This window comes from Chiloscyllium plagiosum, unplaced genomic scaffold (genome assembly GCF_037043375.1).
Source record: "Chiloscyllium plagiosum isolate Xiang-an unplaced genomic scaffold, Cpla_swu_hap1 HiC_scaffold_42, whole genome shotgun sequence".
Taxonomy (NCBI): Eukaryota; Metazoa; Chordata; class Chondrichthyes; order Orectolobiformes; family Hemiscylliidae; genus Chiloscyllium; species Chiloscyllium plagiosum.
The window spans coordinates 20,057,004-20,077,485 of NW_028270180.1; the positions used below are offsets into that span (position 1 = coordinate 20,057,004).

The 20,482-nt window shown below is 46.9% G+C and overlaps 1 protein-coding gene across 2 annotated transcripts in view; it reads left to right on the plus strand.

The window, feature by feature from the left end:
• The window catches only part of LOC122542619 (nuclear receptor ROR-alpha A), an 873,418-nt gene that overhangs the window by 802,289 nt on the left and 50,647 nt on the right, over positions 1-20,482 (plus strand). For both annotated transcript variants that reach the window (XM_087982159.1, XM_087982160.1), the window contains one exon: positions 11,424-11,565. In XM_087982159.1, the coding sequence (XP_087838285.1) occupies positions 11,424-11,565 (142 nt within the window). The remainder of the gene's footprint in view (positions 1-11,423; positions 11,566-20,482) is intronic.

The following is a 20,482-nucleotide window of genomic DNA, read 5'->3' on the forward strand; positions in this document are numbered from 1 at the left end:
CATGACATCAGGTTTATTTAAAATCATGAGCTTTCGGAGCGCTCCAGTAGCTTGTGATTTTAAATAAACCTGTTGGACTATAACCTGGTGTCATGTGACCTCTTGGCCCATATCATCAGATCAGAGCGGTGCTGGAAAAACTCAGCAGGTCAGGCAGTATCCGAGGAGCAGGAAAATCGACGTTTCAGGCAAAAGCCCTTCATCGGGAATAGCGAAACGTCGATTTTCTTGCTCCTCGGTTGCTGCCTGACCTGCTGTGCTTTTCCAGCACCACTCTGATCTAGACTCTGGTTTCCAGCATCTGCAGTCCTCCCTTTTGTTGTCTCATCAGGTCCCAACATTGAGGAATTTGGCCATTTGGCCCATCGGGTTCACACTGACCCACCAAAGAGCATCCCACCCAGGCCATCCGCCTCCCCCCCCCCCCCCCCCCCAACTATCGCGGTAACCCTGCATTTCCTATAGCTAACCCCCCTAGCCTGCATGTCCCTGGACTCTATGGACAATTTAGCACGGCCAACCCACCTGACCTGCGCATCTTTGGACTGTGGGAGGAAACTGGAGCACCCAGAGGAAACCCACACAGACACGGGGAGAATGTGTAAACTCCACACAGACAATTGCCTAAGGCAGGAATTGAACCAACTCCCTGGAGCTGTGAGGCAGCAGTGCTAACCACTGAGCCACCCTACTGTGATAGAATTTGAACTTCCATATTACTAGTCAATGGACAAAGCTACGTTGGCAGTCTCCCCCCACCCTTTGTGAAGAGAGGGGATGAAAGAGCAGCCCTCCAATAGCTTGTGATTTTAGATAAACCTGTTGGACTATGACCTGGTGTCATGTCACTTCTTGACATGGCCAATATCATAGGATCCCTACATTGCAGAAGCAGGCTTTTTGGCCCATCGAGTCCAGACTGACCCTCCAAAAAAGCATCCCACCCAGACTCACCCCACCCCCGCCCCCACGCTCAATCCTATCGCTGTAGCCCTGCATTTCCAATGGCTAACCCACCTAACCTATACATCCCTGCACTCTGTGGGCAATTTCCCATGGCCGAACCACCTAATCTGCGTATCTTTGGACTGTGGGAGGAAACCGGAGCACCCGAAGGAAACCCACGCAGACACGGGGAGAATGTGCAAACTCCGCACAGTCACCCGAGGCTGGAATCGAACCTTGGTCCCTGGCGCTGTGAGGCAGCAGTTAGACAGCAGTGTCACCCTAAAAATACAATAGAATATTGTATTTCGCTGACAGAATTAGGAATGACCAGAGCTCAGTTAGATTTGTCATATTTGATTCTTGTCAGACAGTGCTTTTGTTTGAAGTTTTGACCAGACGTTGGTTCACAGTCTTGTTTAGACCAAGATGTGGTGGAATGGGGATGAGTACTGGGCTGATTGTGTCGATTCCAGCAGATACTGTAAGTTATTGGGAAAATTATATTCCTTTCCACATCCTGTGCCTGCCTTTCCCAGACCCATCATTGTTTGGCAGCTATGCAGAACATAGAACAATACAGTGCAGAACAGGCCCTTCGGCCCTCAATGTTGTGCCGACCCGTGAACTAATCTAAGCCCATCCCCCTACACTATCCCATCATCATCCATGTGCTTATCCAAGGACAGTTTAAATCTCCCTAATGTGGCTGTGTTGACTACATTGGCAGCTAGGGCATTCCACGCCCTTACCACTCTCTGGGTAAAGAACCTGCCTCTGACTTCTGTCTTAAATCTATCACCCTTCAATTTGTAGCTATGCCCCCTTGTACAAGCCAACATCATCATCCTAGGAAAAAGACTCTCACTTTCCACCCTAACTAATCCTCTGATCACCTTGTATGTCTCTATTAAATCCTCCCTTAGCTGCCTTGTCTCCTCATAAGACCTTACCTCCAGACCAGGCAACATCCTGGTAAATCTCCTCTGCACCTTTTCCAATGCTTCCGCATCCTTCCTGTAATGGGGCGACCAGAACTGTACGCAATATTCCAAGTGCGGCCGCACCAGCGTTTTGTATAGTTGCAGCATGACATCACAGCTCCGGAACTCAATCCCTCTACCAATGAAACCTAACACACCGTGTGCCTTCTTAACAGCACTAATAACCTGGGAGCTGAAAATGTGTTGCTGGAAAAGCGCAGCAGGTCAGGCAGCATCCAGAGAACAGGAGAATCGACGTTTCGGGCATAAGCCCTTCTTCAGGAACCTGAAGAAGGGCTTATGCCCGAAACGTCGATTCTCCTGTTCCCTGGATGCTGCCTGACCTGCTGCGCTTTTCCAGCAACACATTTTCAGCTCTGATCTCCAGGTTTCCTGAAGAAGGGCTTATGCCCGAAACGTCGATTCTCCTGTTCCCTGGATGCTGCCTGACCTGCTGCGCTTTTCCAGCAACACATTTTCAGCTCTGATCTCCAGCATCTGCAGACCTCACTTTCTCCTCAAAGATAATAACCTGGGAGGCAATTTCCAGGGATCTATGTACATGGACACCAAAATCCCTCTGCACATCCACATTACCAAGAATCTTTCCATTGACCCAGTATTCTGCCTTCCTGTTATTCTTCCCAAAGTGAATCGCCTCACATTTATCTGCATTGAGCTCCATTTGCCACCCCTCAGCCCAGTGCTGCGGTTTATCCAAGTCCTCCTGCACTCTGCAACATTCTGCCACACTGTCCACTACTCCATCGACTTTAGCGTTATCTGCAAACTTACTAACCCATCCACCTATGCCTGCGTCTAAGTCATTTATAAAAATGACAAACTGCAGTGGTCCCAAAACAGAGCCTTGTGGCACACCACTAGTAACCAGACTCCAGGCTGAATATTTTCCATAAACCACCATTCACTGCCTTATGACAGAAGGCCAGTTTCTGATCCAAACTGCTAAATCACCCTCAATTCCATGCCTCTGCATTTTCTCCAACAGCCTACCATATGGAACCTTACCAAAAGCTTTATGGAAGTCCATGTATACCACATCAACTGCCCTACCCTCATCTACATGCATGGTCACCTTCTCAAAAAACTCAATGAGGTTTGTGAGACACGACCTGCCTTTGACGAAACCATGTTGACTATCTGAAATCAAATTGTTGCTTGCTGGATGATTATAAATCCTATCTCTTATATTCTTTTCCAAAACTTTTCCTACAACAGATGTAAGGCTCACTGGTCTATAATTACCTGGGTCATCTCTGCTGCACTTCTTGAACACGCCACAACATTTGAAATCCTCCAGTCCTATGGTACCAAACCTGTAGACAATGACGACTCAAAGATCAAGGCCAAAAGCTCTGCCATCTCCTCCCTAGCTTCCCAGAGAATCCTTAGATAAATCCCATTCAGCCCAGGAGACTTACCTACATGCACACCTTCTAGAATTGATAACGTCTACTCCTTACTAACCTCAATCCTTTCTGTTCTAATAGCCCGTATCTCATTCTTCTCCTCTACAATATTCTCCTTTTCCTGAGGGAAAACAGATGGGAAATATTCATTTAGCATCTCTCCAATCTTCACAGGGTCCACATACAACTTCCCACTTCAGTCTTTGACTGACCCTATTCCTACCCTAGTCATCCTTTTATTCCTCACGTACCTTTGGAAAGTTTTAGAGTTCTCCTTTATTCTACCTGCTAAAGACTGCTCATGTCCCCTCCTTGCTCTTCTTAACTCTCTCTTTAAATCCTTCCTAGCTAATCTGTAACTCTCCATCGCCTCACCTGAACCATCTCGTCTCAACGTCAAATAAGCCTCCCTCTTCCGCTTAACAAGAGATACAATTTCTTTAGTAAACCACGGTTCCCTTACCTTATCACTTCCTCCCTGCCAGAGGGAAGTAAAATTATTGTTCTGAGACCAATATGAGCGTTCTTCAGATTCATACCGGAAGAATCATACCAGACTTGAAATGTTAACTCAGTTTCTGTCTCCACGGATACTGCCAGACCTACTGAGTTTCTCCACCATTTTATGTTTTATTTTCAGTTCTCTGGCATTCACAGTTTTTCTGTGTTTGGTGTCTCTGGCTATAAAAAGGCAGAGTCTAATCCAAACCTCCCTCTTTTGACATTTTGGGGATTCAGTATTGGGTTTCCACTACCATGGGCAAAGTCACTCCCTGTCCTCCACTGTAAATGGCTTACCTTTCCGTTCAAGGACTGGTCCTCTTTCTTTTTTATGGACTGCCTCTGCTACTGGAAATAGCTTCTCCCTTGATTTTGATCCAACCATAGTGAAAGAACAATGATATGGTGTTAAGTCAGGGTGAGGCGTGATGGGGAATTTCCTGGTGGTGGTGTTCCTGCACATCTGCTGCCCTTGTGCTTCTCGATGGTAGAGGTTGTAGGTTTGGAGAGTCCTGTTGGTGGGGTCCTGCAGTGTATCTTGTATACAGTACAGGCATCAGCCATTTCTGGCCGGTGATGCTGGTGAAGGGGACTGCTCTCTCTAACATAGCAATGGGCCTTTTGAGGCATTGATCCAGACAAATGTGAAGTTCTGCATCACACTCTTGACTTGTGCCTTTTCAATGGTGAATAGGCTTTCACTGGTCAGAAGGTGAGACCCCCTCAGAATTCTCTTCACTTCCTCTGACGAAGGAGCCGCGCTCAGAAAGTTTGTGGTTGTAAATAAACCTGTTGAACTATAACCTTGTTGTCGTGCGACTTCTGACCCCAGTCCAACACTGGCATCTCCACATCAGAATTCTCAAGCACTAGTTTGCTCTTTTTATTTGATTATTCACAGTTTGTTGGCATCGCTGACAAGACTAGAATCTATTGCCCATCCCTAATTGCCCTTGAGAGCAAGGTGTCCTTGAACTGCTGCTGCCCATATCGTGTATATACATCCCTGATGCTGTGAGGGATTTAGACCCAGTGATACCAAGTCAGAGTAATTTGTGTGTGTGTGTGTGTGTGTGTGTGTGTGTGTGAGAGAGAGAGAGAGAGTTGGGGGGAGGTGGGGTGGGTTTCAAGTAGGTGGTAGAGGTCACAATATTGGAAGGTGCTGTTGGAGGGACCTTGGTGAGTTGTTGTCGTGCGTGCTGGAGCTGGTGCACACTGCTGTTGGTGATAGGGATGACTGTTGAGAGTGATCAATGTAGTGCCAATATGTTGGGCTTCTTTATCCCTGATGGTATTGAGCTGCTTGAGTGTTGTTGGAGCTGCACTCATCCAGATGTATTCCTTCACACTCCTGGCATGTGCCTGTAAGTGGTGGATTGGTTTTGGGGCAACAGGAATTGAGTTCTTGCTGCAGCCTCTGACCTGCTCTTGTAGCCACAGTATTTATATGAACAGTCCAGGTCAGCTTCTGGTCAATGGTAACCCCCAGGATGCAGCGATGGTCATGACATTGACAGGCAAAGGGTGATAGTCAGATATTCTCTTGGAGATGGTCATTGCCTCCTTGATGCTTGTGTAGTATGAGTGTTACCCATCAGGGCTTTGTCGAGGTCTTGATGCATTTGAACAGACTGCTTCAGTACATGAGGAGTCACAAATGGTGCTGAACATTGTGCGATCATTGGTGAACATCCCCACCTCAGGGTTTATGATGCAGAGAGCATCTTTGATGAAGCAACTAAAGATGGTTGAACCTAGGACATGCCAATATTCCATTTATTTTGGTTTTGCCGGGGCTCATTGATGCCTCTCCCAGTGACGTATCGGTCAAAGGCCATCATTCTCACCTCCCCTCTGGAATTCAGCTCTTTAGAACATGTTTGGACTAAAACTATAATGAGGTCAGGAATCAAGATGGCCCTGGCAGCACCCAGTTTGAGTTCAGTGAGTGGGCTATTGATGTGTGAGTGCTGCTTGATCGCACTGTCGATGATGATACCTGTCATCACTTTGCTGGTGATCGAGAGAAGGCTGGTGGAGTGTTAATTTGCAGGATTCGATTTGTCCTATTTACCATGTCCAGGCCTTATCAGGGTAACGTTCCATGTTGGTGTGCAGGAACGGTTTAGTTATGGGTATCATTAGTTCTGAAGCGCAAACCTTCAGTCCTGTAATCCAGGGTGTTGTCAGGGCCCATAGTTTTTGCACTATCTGAAATCTTCAGCTGGTTCCTCATCTCACACACAATAATCAAACTGGCCAAAGACTGGCACCTGTGGCATCATGAGGAGATCAAAATGCATCTGCACTTTCAGCTGCAGATGACTGCGAATTCTGTAGCTTTGCCTTTTGCAAACCTTGGGGAGTTGGGGGTGAGACCATTAAGTGGGCATTAGTTGCCTACTTGGGCCTTTTACTCGCAGCAGGACAGGAAAGCTATCCATGGGTCTTTCCTGATAGATCGTAATCATGGCAGAGGCCCACAGGTGGCAGGATTTCCATCTGGCACGTCCTGCCTGCCTGATTAACCTTAGTCCTAACCCTGACCCTGTCCTGCCTGATAAACCTTAGCCCTCACCTTAACCCTGTCCTGCCTGATTAACCTTAGCCCTCACCTTAACCCTGTCCTGCCTAATTAACCTTAGCCCTCACCTTAACCCTGTCCTGCCTGATAAACCTTAGTCCTAACCATAACCCTGTCCTGCCTGATTAACCTTAGCCCTCACCTTAACCCTGTCCTGCCTAATTAACCTTAGCCCTCACCTTAACCCTGTCCTGCCTGATAAACCTTAGTCCTAACCATAACCCTGTCCTGCCTGATTAACCTTAACCCTCACCTTAACCCTGTCCTGCCTGATTAACCTAAGCCCGAACCCTAACCCTGTCCTGCCTGATTAACCTTAACCCTAACCCTAACCCTAACCCTGTCCTGCCTGATTGACCTTAGCCCTAACCCTGACCCTGTCCTGCCTGATTAACCTTAGCCCTCACCTTAACCCTGTCCTGCCTGATTAACCTTAGCCCTAACCTTAACCCTGTCTTGCCTGATTAACCTTAGCCCTAAGCCTAACCCTGTCCTGCCTGATTAACCTTAGCCCTAAGCATAACCTTGTCCTGCCTGATTAACTTTAGCCCTAAGCCTAACCCTATCCTGCCTGATTAACCTTAGCCCTAACCCTAACCCTGTCCTGCCTGATTAACCTTAGCCCTAAGCATAACCTTGTCCTGCCTGATTAACCTTAGCCCTAAGCCTAACCCTATCCTGCCTGATTAACCTTAGCCCTAACCCTAACCCTGTCCTGCCTGATTAACCTTAGCCCTAAGCATAACCTTGTCCTGCCTGATTAACCTTAGCCCTCACCTTAACCCTGTCCTGCCTGATTAACCTTAGCCCTAAGCCTAACCCTGTCCTGCCAGATTAACCATAGCCCTCACCTTAACCCTGTCCTGCCTGATTGACCTTAGCCCTAACCCTGATCCTGTCCTGCCTGATTAACCTTAGCCCTAACCCTAACCCTGTCCTGCCTGATTAACCTTAGCCCTAAGCCTAACCCTATCCTGCCAGATTAATCATAGCCCTCACCTTAACCCTGTCCTGCCTGATTAACCTTAGCCCTAACCCTGACCCTGTCCTGCCTGATTAACCTTAGCCCTCACCTTAACCCTGTCCTGCCTGATTAACCTTAGCCCTAACCTTAACCCTGTCCTGCCTGATTAACCTCAGCCCTAACCCTAACCCTGTCTTGCCTGATTAACCTTAGCCCTCACCTTAACCCTGTCCTGCCTGATTAACCTTAGCCCTAAGACTAACCCTGTCCTGCCTGATTAACCTTAGCCCTCGCCTTAACCCTGTCCTGCCTGATTAACCTTAGCCCTAACCCTAACCCTGTCTTGCCTGATTAACCTTAGCCCTAAGCCTAACCCTGTCCTGCCTGATTAACCTTAGCCCTAAGCCTAACCCTATCCTGCCTGATTAACATTAGCCCTAAGCCTAACCCTGTCCTGCCTGATTAACCTTAGCCCTCGCCTTAACCCTGCCCTGCCTGATTAACCTTAGCCCTAACCCTAACCCTGTCTTGCCTGATTAACCTTAGCCCTAAGCCTAACCCTGTCCTGCCTGATTAACCTTTGCCCTAAGCCTAACCCTGTCCTGCCTGATTAACCTTAGCCCTCACCTTAACCCTGTCCTGCCTGATTCACCTTAGCCCTCACCTTAACCCTGTCCTGCCTGATAAACCTTAGCCCTAACCATAACCCTGTCCTGCCTGATAAACCTTAGCCCTAACACTAACCCTGTGGTAAAAACAATGATTGCAGATGCTGGAAACCAGATTTCTGGATTAGTGGTGCTGGAAGAGCACAGCAGTTCAGGCAGCATCCGAGGAGCAGCGAAATCGATGTTTCGGGCAAAAGCCCTTCATCAGGAAGCCATTCCTGATGAAGGGCTTTTGCCCGAAACGTCGATTTCGCTGCTCCTCGGATGCTGCCTGAACTGCTGTGCTCTCCTAACTGTAACCCTGTCCTGCCTGATTAACCTTAGCCCTAACCCTAACGCTATCCTGCCTGTTTAACCTTAACCTTACCCCTAACCCTAACTCTGTCCTGCCTAATTAACCTTAGCCCTAATCCTGACCCTAACTTGCCTGATTAACCTTAGCCATAACCCTAAATCTAACCCTGACCCTATCCTGCCGGATTAATCTTAGCCCTAATCCTAAATCTAACTCGGACCCTATCCTGCCTGATGAACCTTCACCTGAAACATAACCTTAACTCTTACTCTAACCTTAACTTGAACCCCAACCCTAATCCTAACCTTAACCCTAACTCTAATCCCTAACTATATCCCTATCCTAACCTTAACCCTAAAATAAACTCTAATCCTAACTATAACCTTAAGGTGAACCCCAATCTTAACTCCAACTCTAACTCCATCCCCAACCCTCACCCTAACATTAACCTTCACGCGAATACTAACCCTAATCCTAACCCAAACCCTAACACTAACCCAAACTATCTTGTCTCCAAATTTGCTTTGAGAGAGGACATTAAGTTCTCCAACTTTGGCTGTGTGTAGCATCCTACTTTCGTTCACATAGTGTGCTGTGGACCATCGGTGTCATCTTCATAGTTGGATGCACTGCTCTCTATCTTTTGTCCACATTCAGTGGTAAATCAGCTGCAAGGTTTTGCTCCCTGTACAGAAGCCAAGGGAATGCAACTCTCTCTATGACCCTATCGGTCATAGTCTTATCCCGTTATCCTCATTGTCTCTCTCCTGCCTCCCCCAGCTTTTAATCTGTGTCACAAGGCTTTTTACAATAACATGCATTTTTATTTGTGATAACTTTTTGTATGCTTACTTGAGGAAGGATGTAATTGCATTGGAGGCAGTTCGGTGGAGGTTCACTCAGTTAATTCCAGAGCTGAAAGGCTTGAGACATGAGAAATTGAGCAGTTTAGACTAATATTCTTTGAAGTTTAGAAGGATGAGAGGTATATGAGATGCTAAAGGGGGCTGACAAAGTAGACATAGTGGGCGGCACAGTGGTTAACACCGCTGCCTCTCAGCGCCAGAGACCCAGGTTCAATTCCCACCTCAGGCGACTGTCTGTGTGGAGTTTGCACATTGTCTGCGTGGGTTTCCTCCAGGTGCTCCAATTCCCTCCCACAGTCCAAAAATGTGCAGGTCAGGTGGATTGGCCACGCTAAATTGCCCGTAGTGTTAGGTGAAGGGGGTAAATGTAGGGTATTGGGTCCGGGTGGGTTGCTCTTTGGAGGGTCGGTGTGGACTTGTTGGGCCGAAGGGCCTGTTTCCACACTGTAAGTAATCTAATCTAAACATAGAGAGGATGTTTATCCTTGAGGGGTAACTTAGAAGAAGAGGGTCATAGGTTTAGGACAAAGGCCGACAGATTTAGACAGAGATGACGGGCAGTTACTTCAAGCAAAGGGTCATGAATCTGTGGAATTCAGAGTCTGGCAGACGCTGGTACACCGAATACTTTGAAGAAGGAAATAGAGTTTTCGAATCATAGTCATACAGCACGGAAACAGACCCTTCGGTCCAACCCGTCCATGCCGGCCAGATATCCCAACCCAATCTAGTCCCACCTGCCAGCACCCGGCCCATATCCCTCCAAACCCTTCCTATACGCAGACGTGTATGGAATGAGCTGCCAGAGGAAGGGGTGGAGGCTGGTACAATTACAACATTTAAAAGGCATTTGGATGGGTACATGATTAGGAAGGACTTAGAGAGATATGGGCCAAATGCTGGCAAATGGGGCTAGATTGGGTTCGAATATCTGGTCAGCGTGGACGAGTTGGACCGAAGGGTCTGTTTCCATAATGTACAACTCTCGGACTCTTAAGTTGAATCGCATTGAAATTAAGTGAAAGTAGATTTAAAACGACGTGTGTGACAGTTTTCTTTTTTTAATGAGTAAAAAAAGTGTCTGGAATAATTTACCAAGAAAAGTAACAAATTAATCTGAAATAAGACCATCGAGTCAGCCCCACCATTCAGTGAGTGATCTGATAACCCTCCACTCCACCTGCCTGCCTTTTCCCCCTAACCCTTGATTTCCTTCCTGATTAGAAAGATCTGTCTGTCTCAGCCTTGAACATCCTGACTGACCTAACCTTGGCAGCCCTTTGTGGTAAGGAATGTCACAGTTTCAGTCCCTCTGAGGGAAGAAATTCCTGCTCTTCTCTGTCTTCAATGCGCGACTTGTTGTTCTGAGATTCCACCCTCAGGGTCCTAGACTCTCCTGGAGAAGCAACTTCTCAAATAGATATTTAAATTGGAGAAGAAAGTGAGGTCTGCAGATGCTGGAGATCAGAGCTGAAAATGTGTTGTTGGAAAAAGTGCAGCAGGTCAGGCAGCATCCAGGGAACAGGAGAATCGATGTTTCGGGCATAAGCCCTTCTTCAGGAATTGGAGAGTCCATGTACCAGTTGGATTGGTTCTGCTTCGAAGGGCTGAATGGCCTTTTCACATAGAATCCCTACAGTGTGGGAGCTGGCTACTCGGCCCATCGAGTCCACACTGACCCTCCCAAGGGCATCCCAAGCAGACCCTGTAAGCCTGCGTTCACCATAGCTGACCCGCCTAACCTGCACGTCCCTGGACACTGTGGGCAATTTAGCATGGCCAATCCCTACAGTGTGGGAGCTGGCTACTTGGCCCATCGAATCCACACTGACCCTCCCAAGGGCATCCCACGCAGACCCTGTAAGCCTGCGTTCACCATAGCTGACCCGCCTAATCTGCACATCATTGGACTGTGGGAGGAAACCAGGGTACCTGGAGGAAACCCACGCAGACAGTGTACAGACTGCACACGGACAGTCGCCCGAGGCTGGGATCGAACCCGGGCCCCTGGCACTGTAAGGCAGCAGTGCTAACCACTGAGCCACCGTGCCACCCCAGTAGTCCTGTAGCCTTATCATATTGACAATGCTGAACAAAGAATAGAAACTGGAGTCTGTCCATAAAGAGGGTGAAGCTGGATTTTAGTGTGAGACTGTGTCTGACGTGAATGTTTTATTTGTACCGAAGGGTTTCTTCAGGAGAAGCCAACAGAGCAATGCTACCTACTCATGCCCTCGACAAAAGAACTGCCTCATCGACCGAACAAGCCGCAATCGATGCCAGCACTGCCGATTACAGAAGTGTTTGACAGTGGGAATGTCTCGAGATGGTAAGCTGTCTACAGTCACTCTACTTTATCCAGGCTGTGCCTCCCCTGTACTGACAGTATTTCACACAAGTGAGCTTAAGCGGTTGCGCAAGCACATGAGCCACGTGTTCCACTGGCCATTAAATGTCATGGTAACGAAAGACTAGTAAGTAAGGCCACCGTGAACACTGTAAAAATCCGTAATACTGCGGATGTGGGAATCGGAAACATGTACAGAGAGGGCTGGAGAAACTCAGCAGGTCTGGCAGAGAGAAACAGCTTTAAATGTCGAGTCTTCTTCAGAACTGAAAGGTGTTCAAAATCTTTTGACAGAAGCGGAGAGATTTAGTGCATGAGACAAATGAATTGAAAACCGTGCCACATTTTATCCATAATTGTTCTACTTCTGTTTTCACTCTAAATAGCTGAAAAATATGCTTCTCTAAATAGCCGAAAAACCTCGTGAAAGGTCAATACTAAGAGCTACTTAAGTGTTGAGAAAAGAGCAGAGAAGGTGGTATTCATCCTGAACACGTATTTATTATGCTTGAATTATGCAAAAGGATGGTGAGGGCTCTTGTGGTACAGTGGTAGCGGCTCTGCCTCTGGACCAGGAGATCTGGGTTCATGTCCCACCCATTCAGAAGTGTTTAATAATATCTCTGAACAGATTGGTTAGAAAATAACTATAAAAGGTTGGTGTAATGGCTAGAACTGCTGTTAAAAATGATAAAATCGCACTGTAGCTGTAAAGATCCACAAGATAAATCCAAAAAAGTTATGTTATAATTTTTCAGAGTTTATTGATCACATTTTGTTCTTGAAGAAAATCTTTAAAGGCAATGATGTTCAAATGTTACGCTTTAAAATCAATTAAAATTGTAGACTGTAAAGAGTTATGGTATGTGTCTGTTAGACCTTCAGAACAAGGAGAGGTTTGGTCACAGAGTCTTTTCATGTGGGAGATGCTGCAGTGATGCAGTTAGTAAATGGTTCTTGGCTGGACAGGAAAACCTGCCAGGCTTACTGGCCGACGGAAGCACATTAGCAGGATTTCGGGTTTGCTATAATCAAACTGTGTGACTGCGTTGTGAGCTAGCTTCAGTCACCATCGGGTCCTGAGGTGAGACTTGAACCAAGAGTTTCTGGGCCAGAGGTAGGGATCCTACCCACCCAACTCCCTCCAGAATACAGTGACCTGTACAAGGGCCGAATTTGCTGGGATAGGCACTTACAATGTACAGTCAGGTTTTGCCAGGCCAGTTCTGAAATGTTGTGGCTCACCGTCTGCTTCAAAATAATTCATAGAAACATAGACAGTAGGAACAAATGAAATAACTCCACAGAGGCTGGTATCCTGTCACCAAGTCAGCCTTTACTGACATGTGCACGGTATGTGACACTGACCCAGCTAGCTCAGAGCCAGCCCCTGACATTCCTGTTTCTATCAATCAAGAGTGCGGTGCTGGAAAAGCCCAGCAGGTCAGGCAGCATCCAAGGAGCAGGAGAATTGACATTTCGGGCAAAGGCAAACATTTTGCCCGAAATGCAGACTCTCCTGCTCCTCGGATGCTGCCTGACCTGCTGGGCTTGTCCAGCACCGCACTCTTGACTCTAATCTCCAGCATCTGCAGTCCTCACTTTCGCCCTGTTTCTGTCTGTCAGCCAGGGCTCCCTGATTGGGCCAGGTTAACAGCCCCAGTCAAGGAACTCACATTCTATGAGGTCCACCTGGCTGACCTCGTTCCAATCACTAGACAGGAGTAGGCCGTTCAGCCCTTCAAGCCAGCTCCAGTATTCAATACGATCATGGCTGATCATCCAACTCAGTCCCTTGTCCCTTTTTTCTCCCCCCTAGCCTTGATCCCTTTAGCACCGGGAACTATATCTGTCTCAAAATGAGACAGTGAGAGTCAGAATCAGAGAATTGTTATAGCACAGAAGAAGCCATTTGGCCCATTGAGCTTGCACTGGTTCTATCACTTTAGCGTCAACTCCTGCCCGTTCCCCATACACCAGTGCCCTGTTTCTATCCGAATAATCATCCGAATGTCCCTCTTGAATGTCTCACCTCACTCTGCCTCTGCCATGTCTCTGGTGCATTCTATCCTCGGCCTAGTTTCTTCTCAACTCGCCCTTGCTTAGTTTCCACAGCACTGGTATTCCCAGGTTTACTCGGTCAGGTCAGTCCTTTTTAAATATCAGGAATTATCCCAGTACTGTAATAGTGGGAGAGGCCAATGTCACTCACTGGCCTACTCTGGGTGGAATTTACTGAAGACTGTTTGAATGGGACATGAGGCTGGAGGAGAAGGCCGAATTTGGTAAGGGCGTACTGTTAATGGATGATGGTACTGCATTGGAGAGAACTGAAGCAGGTTACACAGTAAAGAAACAGCAGGAGGTGAAATGTGCTTCTTTAGCAAGTCGTCAAGTCACAGTTGCATATGTCTGATAGTGTTTTTGACCTGGATTTCTTTGCTAAGTTGGGAGTTCTTTTAAAACTGAAGGCCAGGTCTAAATTCCCCAGCTGCAATCCTGGGTTTTCTGTTATTCATGGGACCCCTTAAGGTTGCAAGTTGGGCTAAACTGCAGCCTGCAGTCCTGACTGGGCAGAGATAGACGTAGCCTGCTCCAGTGCAGTTTTCCTAGATTTGGGTCAGCTTTATAAGGGGTTATGGTCCCGGCGTCTCAAAACCTTCAAGTTTAATTAAGCTTGAAAAGTCGGCCTTGTGCCTCCCAATGTTATGCCCTCTTTAACTACCAACACAGCTGTCATGTCACCACACCCCCAGCCCCCTCATCACCACCACCAGCCATCAACATATGCCTCCAACAATTCCAAGTCTTCAGCCCTCCCAAAGTCAATCCATTCCCATTCACCTTCCATAGACCACATAGAAACAATCAACACTATAATGATAGTAGAATGTGTGTAAACTTTAAAAAGAATGGGTGACACGGTGGCTCAGTGGTTAGCTCTGCTGCCTCACAGCACCAGGGTCCCAGGTTCGATTCCAGCCTCGGGTGACTGACTGTGTGGTGTTTGCACATTCTCCCCGTGTCTGCGTGGGTTTCCTCCGGGTGCTCCGGTTTCCTCCCACAGTCCAAAGATGTGCAGGTCAGGTGAATTGGCCATGCTAAATTGTTCATAGTGTTAGGTGCATTAGTCAGAGGGAAATGGGTCTGGGTGGGTTAGTCTTCGGAGGGTCAGTGTGGACTGGTTGGGCCGAAGGGCCTGTTTCCACACTGTAGGGAATCACATCTAATCTAAAAAAAAGTCCCGCATTCAAAAGTTTCCACTATAAAAAGCTCCCTTCTGCTGAAGGCAATAAAAGTGTCAATCACCCAGAGTTTTCAAAGTTTCAATCACTTAAACTGCAGGCACTTGAAACCCCTTAATTAAAGATTGTGAAATGGATTACAGGGATCAGACAGCCATGACTCTAAATCAAGAGGGGGCTCAGGTGTTTCCTGGGCAGAATGGGTGTCTGGGCTCCCAGCCAAGCTTCGCTGTCTAGTCATGGCTGACATTCCAGACGTCCATGTCCAGACCTGAGCAGTCAAGGAGCTGTTTCAAAAATGGCGGCAACAACAGAGATCTCTAACCAGCTGCCAGACCCATTTATGATTGGATAGACCCGGTGCTTTCCTGTTGTTAATTGACCAGGCATCACGAGATGGAATTCAGCTCGCTGCCTCAGTCCCGGTCAGTAATGGTACCCATTTCTGGGACTGCCATCACCATGGCCGTTGAGTTCCATGGAGTGAGTGAGAAGGTGTCAGTGAAAAAAATCAACTTTTGTCACCCCAATAAATCCTCCCAAACACAAGGGAAAACCTCCAGAATCCCAACCTGAAAGAATGCATAAAGAATTTAAATATCGGTTGCAGTATCAGACACATACTAAATGTGTTGTAGTTTAAAGGAGATTTGAAGCATAGAATCCTGACAGTGTACAAACAGGCCATTCAGCCCACACTAATTATCCTACCCAGACCCACTCTATACCTGTCACCCTGCATTTCCCATGGCTAATCCAACTAACCTGTACCTCCCTGGATACTATGGGACAATTTAGCATGGTCAATCCATCGAACTGGCACATCTTTGGACTATGGGAGAAAATCCACACATGACACGGGGAGAATATGTAAACTCCACACAGTCACCTGAGGGTGGAATCAAACCTGGGTCCCTGGTGCTATGCGGCAGCTAACCACCATGGTGCTAACCACCATGCCGAAACATGTACACAAGTTGCACCATTTCGGGACTAATGAATCACATTCCCTCAAAGCTTAAAAATCACAAAAGGAAGGAAAATTATGAACAGAATTCACTGGAATTTTCTGAAGGTCTTTCCCTCGGTGCTATCCCTTTAAAATTTTAAAGTGGGAATGGTCAGGGGGAGGGGAGATACAGTTTAAACCATATTAGCTCAACTCAAACTGAGTGGGCAGACAGACTGGACTGACTGACCTATACATCCCTGGAAATGCCCACCGTCCATGATTTTAACAGGCAGCAAGGAGAGCCGCCCAAAACTGTTCGGGTCCTTTACCCATGGCTGTCATTGCCTCACAGTGACCTCAGGCCCCCACTGTAACTTTATCACCTGACCTGGAGGGCTTTCTCAGCTTTTAACAACCTGCAGATTTCTATTCCCAAATGTTCCTGGTTAAACCCATATCCCCAGTGCATTAATCTGAGGTTCCATATTACTAGTCCAGAGACTAGTAATACAGTAAAATAGATGCACCAAGCCATCCCATTAACGTTTCATTAATAGGAGTATAGAGTACAAAAGCAAATCATGTTACAATTGCATAAGCCACTGGATTGACCTCAGCTGGACTGTTACATCCACACTTAGAGTCGTAGAGATGTACAACGTGGAAACAGACCCTTCGGTCCATGCCGACCAGATATCCCAAACCAATCTAGTCTCACCTGCCAGCACCCTGAGGAAGGATTTTGTCAAAGTGTTAGATAGGATGAATGAAAGATTCATAAATACAGTTCCAGGGATGAGAAACTTCAATCATGTTAATAGATCGCAGGGACTGGGAGTGTTCTCCTCAGAGAAAGGGAACTGGAGAGCAGGGAGTTAAGGAGAAACTGTTTCTACAAGTGGAAGGATCAGAGAGTTTGAAGGTATGGATTGAAGGTAACTTTTCCAGAGTACTGTGTCCAGTTCTGGTCACTCCGGTATAGGAAGGATATTATTAGAGCTGGAGAGGGTTCAGGAGATATTTACCAGGATGTTGCTGGTATTGGAAGGTTTGAGTTATATGGGTAGAGGCTGGATAGGCTGGAGCATAGGAGGTTGAGGGGTTTATAAGATCATGAGGGGTTTCGATAAGATGTCTCTTCCCGAGGGTGGGGTAGTTCAGTACGAGCATGCATATTTTATTGCGAGAGGCAAAAGACATTTTGAGGGGCTTTCTTTTACACAGAGTGTTTCATGAGTGGAATGAACTGCCAGAGGAAGTGATGGATGGGGGTACAGTTACAATGGTGGAAAGACATTAAGATAAATACATGAATAAGAAATGTTTAGAGGGATATGGGCCAAGCATAGGCAAGTCTAGTGAGCTTTGAGAAGATGTGTAGTTCAGGTTGAGGTTCTGGATGTAGGTTTGCGCACTGAAAAAAAAACCTTCCAGCTCAGCAAGCAAACCTACATCCACAGGCAAGTCTAGTTTGGAATTATGGTAGGCATGGACTGGTTAGAATGCTGGGTCTATTTTGTATGACTCTATGATTCTATAACTCTGACTCTAAGACACTATGACTCTATAACTCAACGACACTATAACTCTGTGACTCTATGACTCTATAACTTGATGACACTATGACTCCATGACTCTATGACACTCTAACTCTATGATATTATGACTCTAAGACTGTGTCTCTGTATGTTATCAAAGAATAGGTTTCTCATGTTTAGAATCTGGAATGTACTACATGAGAGTGTGGCAGAGGCAGGTTCAATTGGAACTTTCAAAAAGGGGTTGGGTCATCAACTGAAAAAAACATTTCTCGAGTTACCGGAGGAAAGCCGGGGGGTGAGACTCGGTGAGTTGCTCCTCCAGAGGGGGCCAGTACCGAGATGATGGCTCGAATGGTGTCCTTCTGTGTCAAAACCAAACTGATTCTTCCAACCCTGTTGCTGTACCACTTTCTGCTGATTGTGGGCAACTTTGAAGGAGCATGTGATAATGAGACCTGGGAACATCCAGTCCTTGGAATTCTGCTTTTAACTCACCCCAACTCCAAACAAAAAAACAACACACACACCGAGTGAACTTCAGGGCTGATTTAATTTAAAGTCTCCTTTAATTTTACATTTTGTGTTTTGAACAGTTTTGTTCAAATGGTTGCGATGTAATTGAAGAAGACAAGCTAGAAAGGGAGATGGGGATCTGGAATACTCTGAATATCGCTCAATACGAAAACAGCCCCCTGATACTGAGAAACCCCTTTAAGTCTGGTGTCCAAATCAGCACTTTCTCCACAAACGCAACAATTATTCAGATGGAATTATTACCTCTCGTCTTGATAATTTTAATATTCACTTTACCTTCAGAGTGCTTATTTCAGGGCTCTCGCTGTTAGTTAAAGAACCCAAGTAATACAGTCAAATGCACTAAGATCAGGTTAAAGCCAAATACCAGAAGACATGTGTATTGAGCAAGCTAGTCCAAATCTTTCTGCAACCCTGGACATATCGAAATTGAAGTTAGTATAACCTGTTGACAGGTGACCTCGGTTATAATGGCTTGGATTTTCCAAGAGCCATGCAGTCATTTCTCCAGAGTACAGGATCTTGGTGAATCTGTATCGGAGCACTCTGAGAGAATTCTCTGGGAGGTTGATTTTTCACTGAGCGATTTCCTTATACCTGGAGCCCCCAACCTGACTACCTCCATCTAAATCCGATAATTTGAAAGGTTCCAATGAAGTTAAATGGAATGTTTATTCAGGAAATGTTAGCATATTAAATACACGGTCTAATCCCTGAATAAGTACTCAACTGACCCCATACTAACCTCACGCAGCCTCAACTACATATCCCTTAAACACCCCCAGACCCTGACTAGATCCTGCATCCTTATGTCACCTAAAGCATTATTCGCCTCCCTCCAGCCTGACTGGACACCCACACCTCTGTTCCCCACCTTCCCAATGCCACTGGAGCTGAATCCCTCACCCAAACACAGCCAGACCTAGCCAACCATTCCACTCTCCACTGGAACTGTCCCAAACCCCAGACCGCTGCTGGACCAGAACAACCCCCAACCTGACACTGACTCTAGTCCCACTACCACCACCACACCCACCCCTGCCCCTCCGAGGTAGACATGATTCTTTGTACCCACAAGAATCTACAGTGCACCATTCACCTTGCCCCTTTACAATCTTACAGCCTGCAACCATACCCAGAATTCTTAGCTGGTTCCCTATACCCTCTGATCACCTGTCATTCCATCCCTGTTCCACAAACCTCTGGCCATCTACTCTGTCGCCCATCTGGCATTTTATCCTCTACCACAAGAACTGTATTACACCCTAACCCAATTGCACCCAAACCCGATTACACAATAACCCTGTTACACACTAATCTTATCTCATCCTAACCCCACCAAGCCTGAAAGCTATTATACCCTAGGGGAGGATGTAAGGACTGCAGATGCTGGAGATCAGAATCAAGAGTGTGGTTTTGGAAAAGCACAGCTGGTCAGCCAGCATCCGAGGAGCAGGAGAACCGACGTTTCGAGCATAAGCTCTTCATCTGGCTCATTCCTAATGAAGGGATTATGCCCAAAACGTCAATTCTCCTGCTCCTCAGATGCTGCCTGACCTGCTGTACTTTCCAGCACCACACTGTCGACTGCAAATACACCCTGACCCGATCACACCCTGACCCGATCACACCCTGACCCGATCACACCCTGACCCGATCACACCCTGACCCGATCACACCCTGACCCGATCACACCCTGACCCGATCACACCCTGACCCGATCACACCCTGACCCGATCACACCCTGACCCGATCACACCCTGACCCGATCACACCCTGACCCTATCACACCCTAATCTGATCACACCCTAACCCTATCACACACTAATCTGATCACACCCTAACCCTATCACACCCTAATCTGATCACACCCTCACCCTATCGCACCCTAACGCGATCACACCCTAAATCTATTCCACAATAACCCTATCACCTCCTAACCCTATCACACAATAACCCTATTACACAATAACCCTATCGTACTCTAACCCTATCGCACCTTGCCCTCCGAGCACCCTAAGATTATACTTACCTGATAAGACGTACAGTTTGACAGCAGCTGTCAAATTGGCTGCCAGTTCCTTACACTATCAGGATATGGACCGCTGTGAAAAGGGGCATGGATCACCTTCCTGTGACTGTCCTACACTATGACAGGACTGTCATAAAGGCATTGTGGCCCCCAGTTTCTGAGGGAGCCCCCGAGTGGGCAAAAATGCAGAGCTCTGTTCTTTCACGAAAGAGGAGGGACTGAGTTTCAATCTGCGTGTGATCACCACACCTTTGGATCATCCTGCCCATTGTTTAACCGAGTGAAACCATTGGGATTCTTTGCAGCATGATGCGGATAATTCAGCAGGTTAGCAAAGGGCTGGAAATGGAACTTGTCCCACGGGATTCTTTCTGAAACTCTTGTGTCCCACAGTAAAGCTGTCACTTTTGAAGCTAACAATGCCTGTGTGTGGTTTTATTTGTAAGCTACTTTTAATGCAGAGAGCGTAGTTTATTTACAGAAGAAGTTGGCAAAAGTGGGGTGTGGAGACCCCCCCCCTGACCTTTTTTTCGCTAAACATCCTGGTGCAAAGTGGACCACCTTCTTAAAATGTACAGGAAGAAGAAAGGATGCA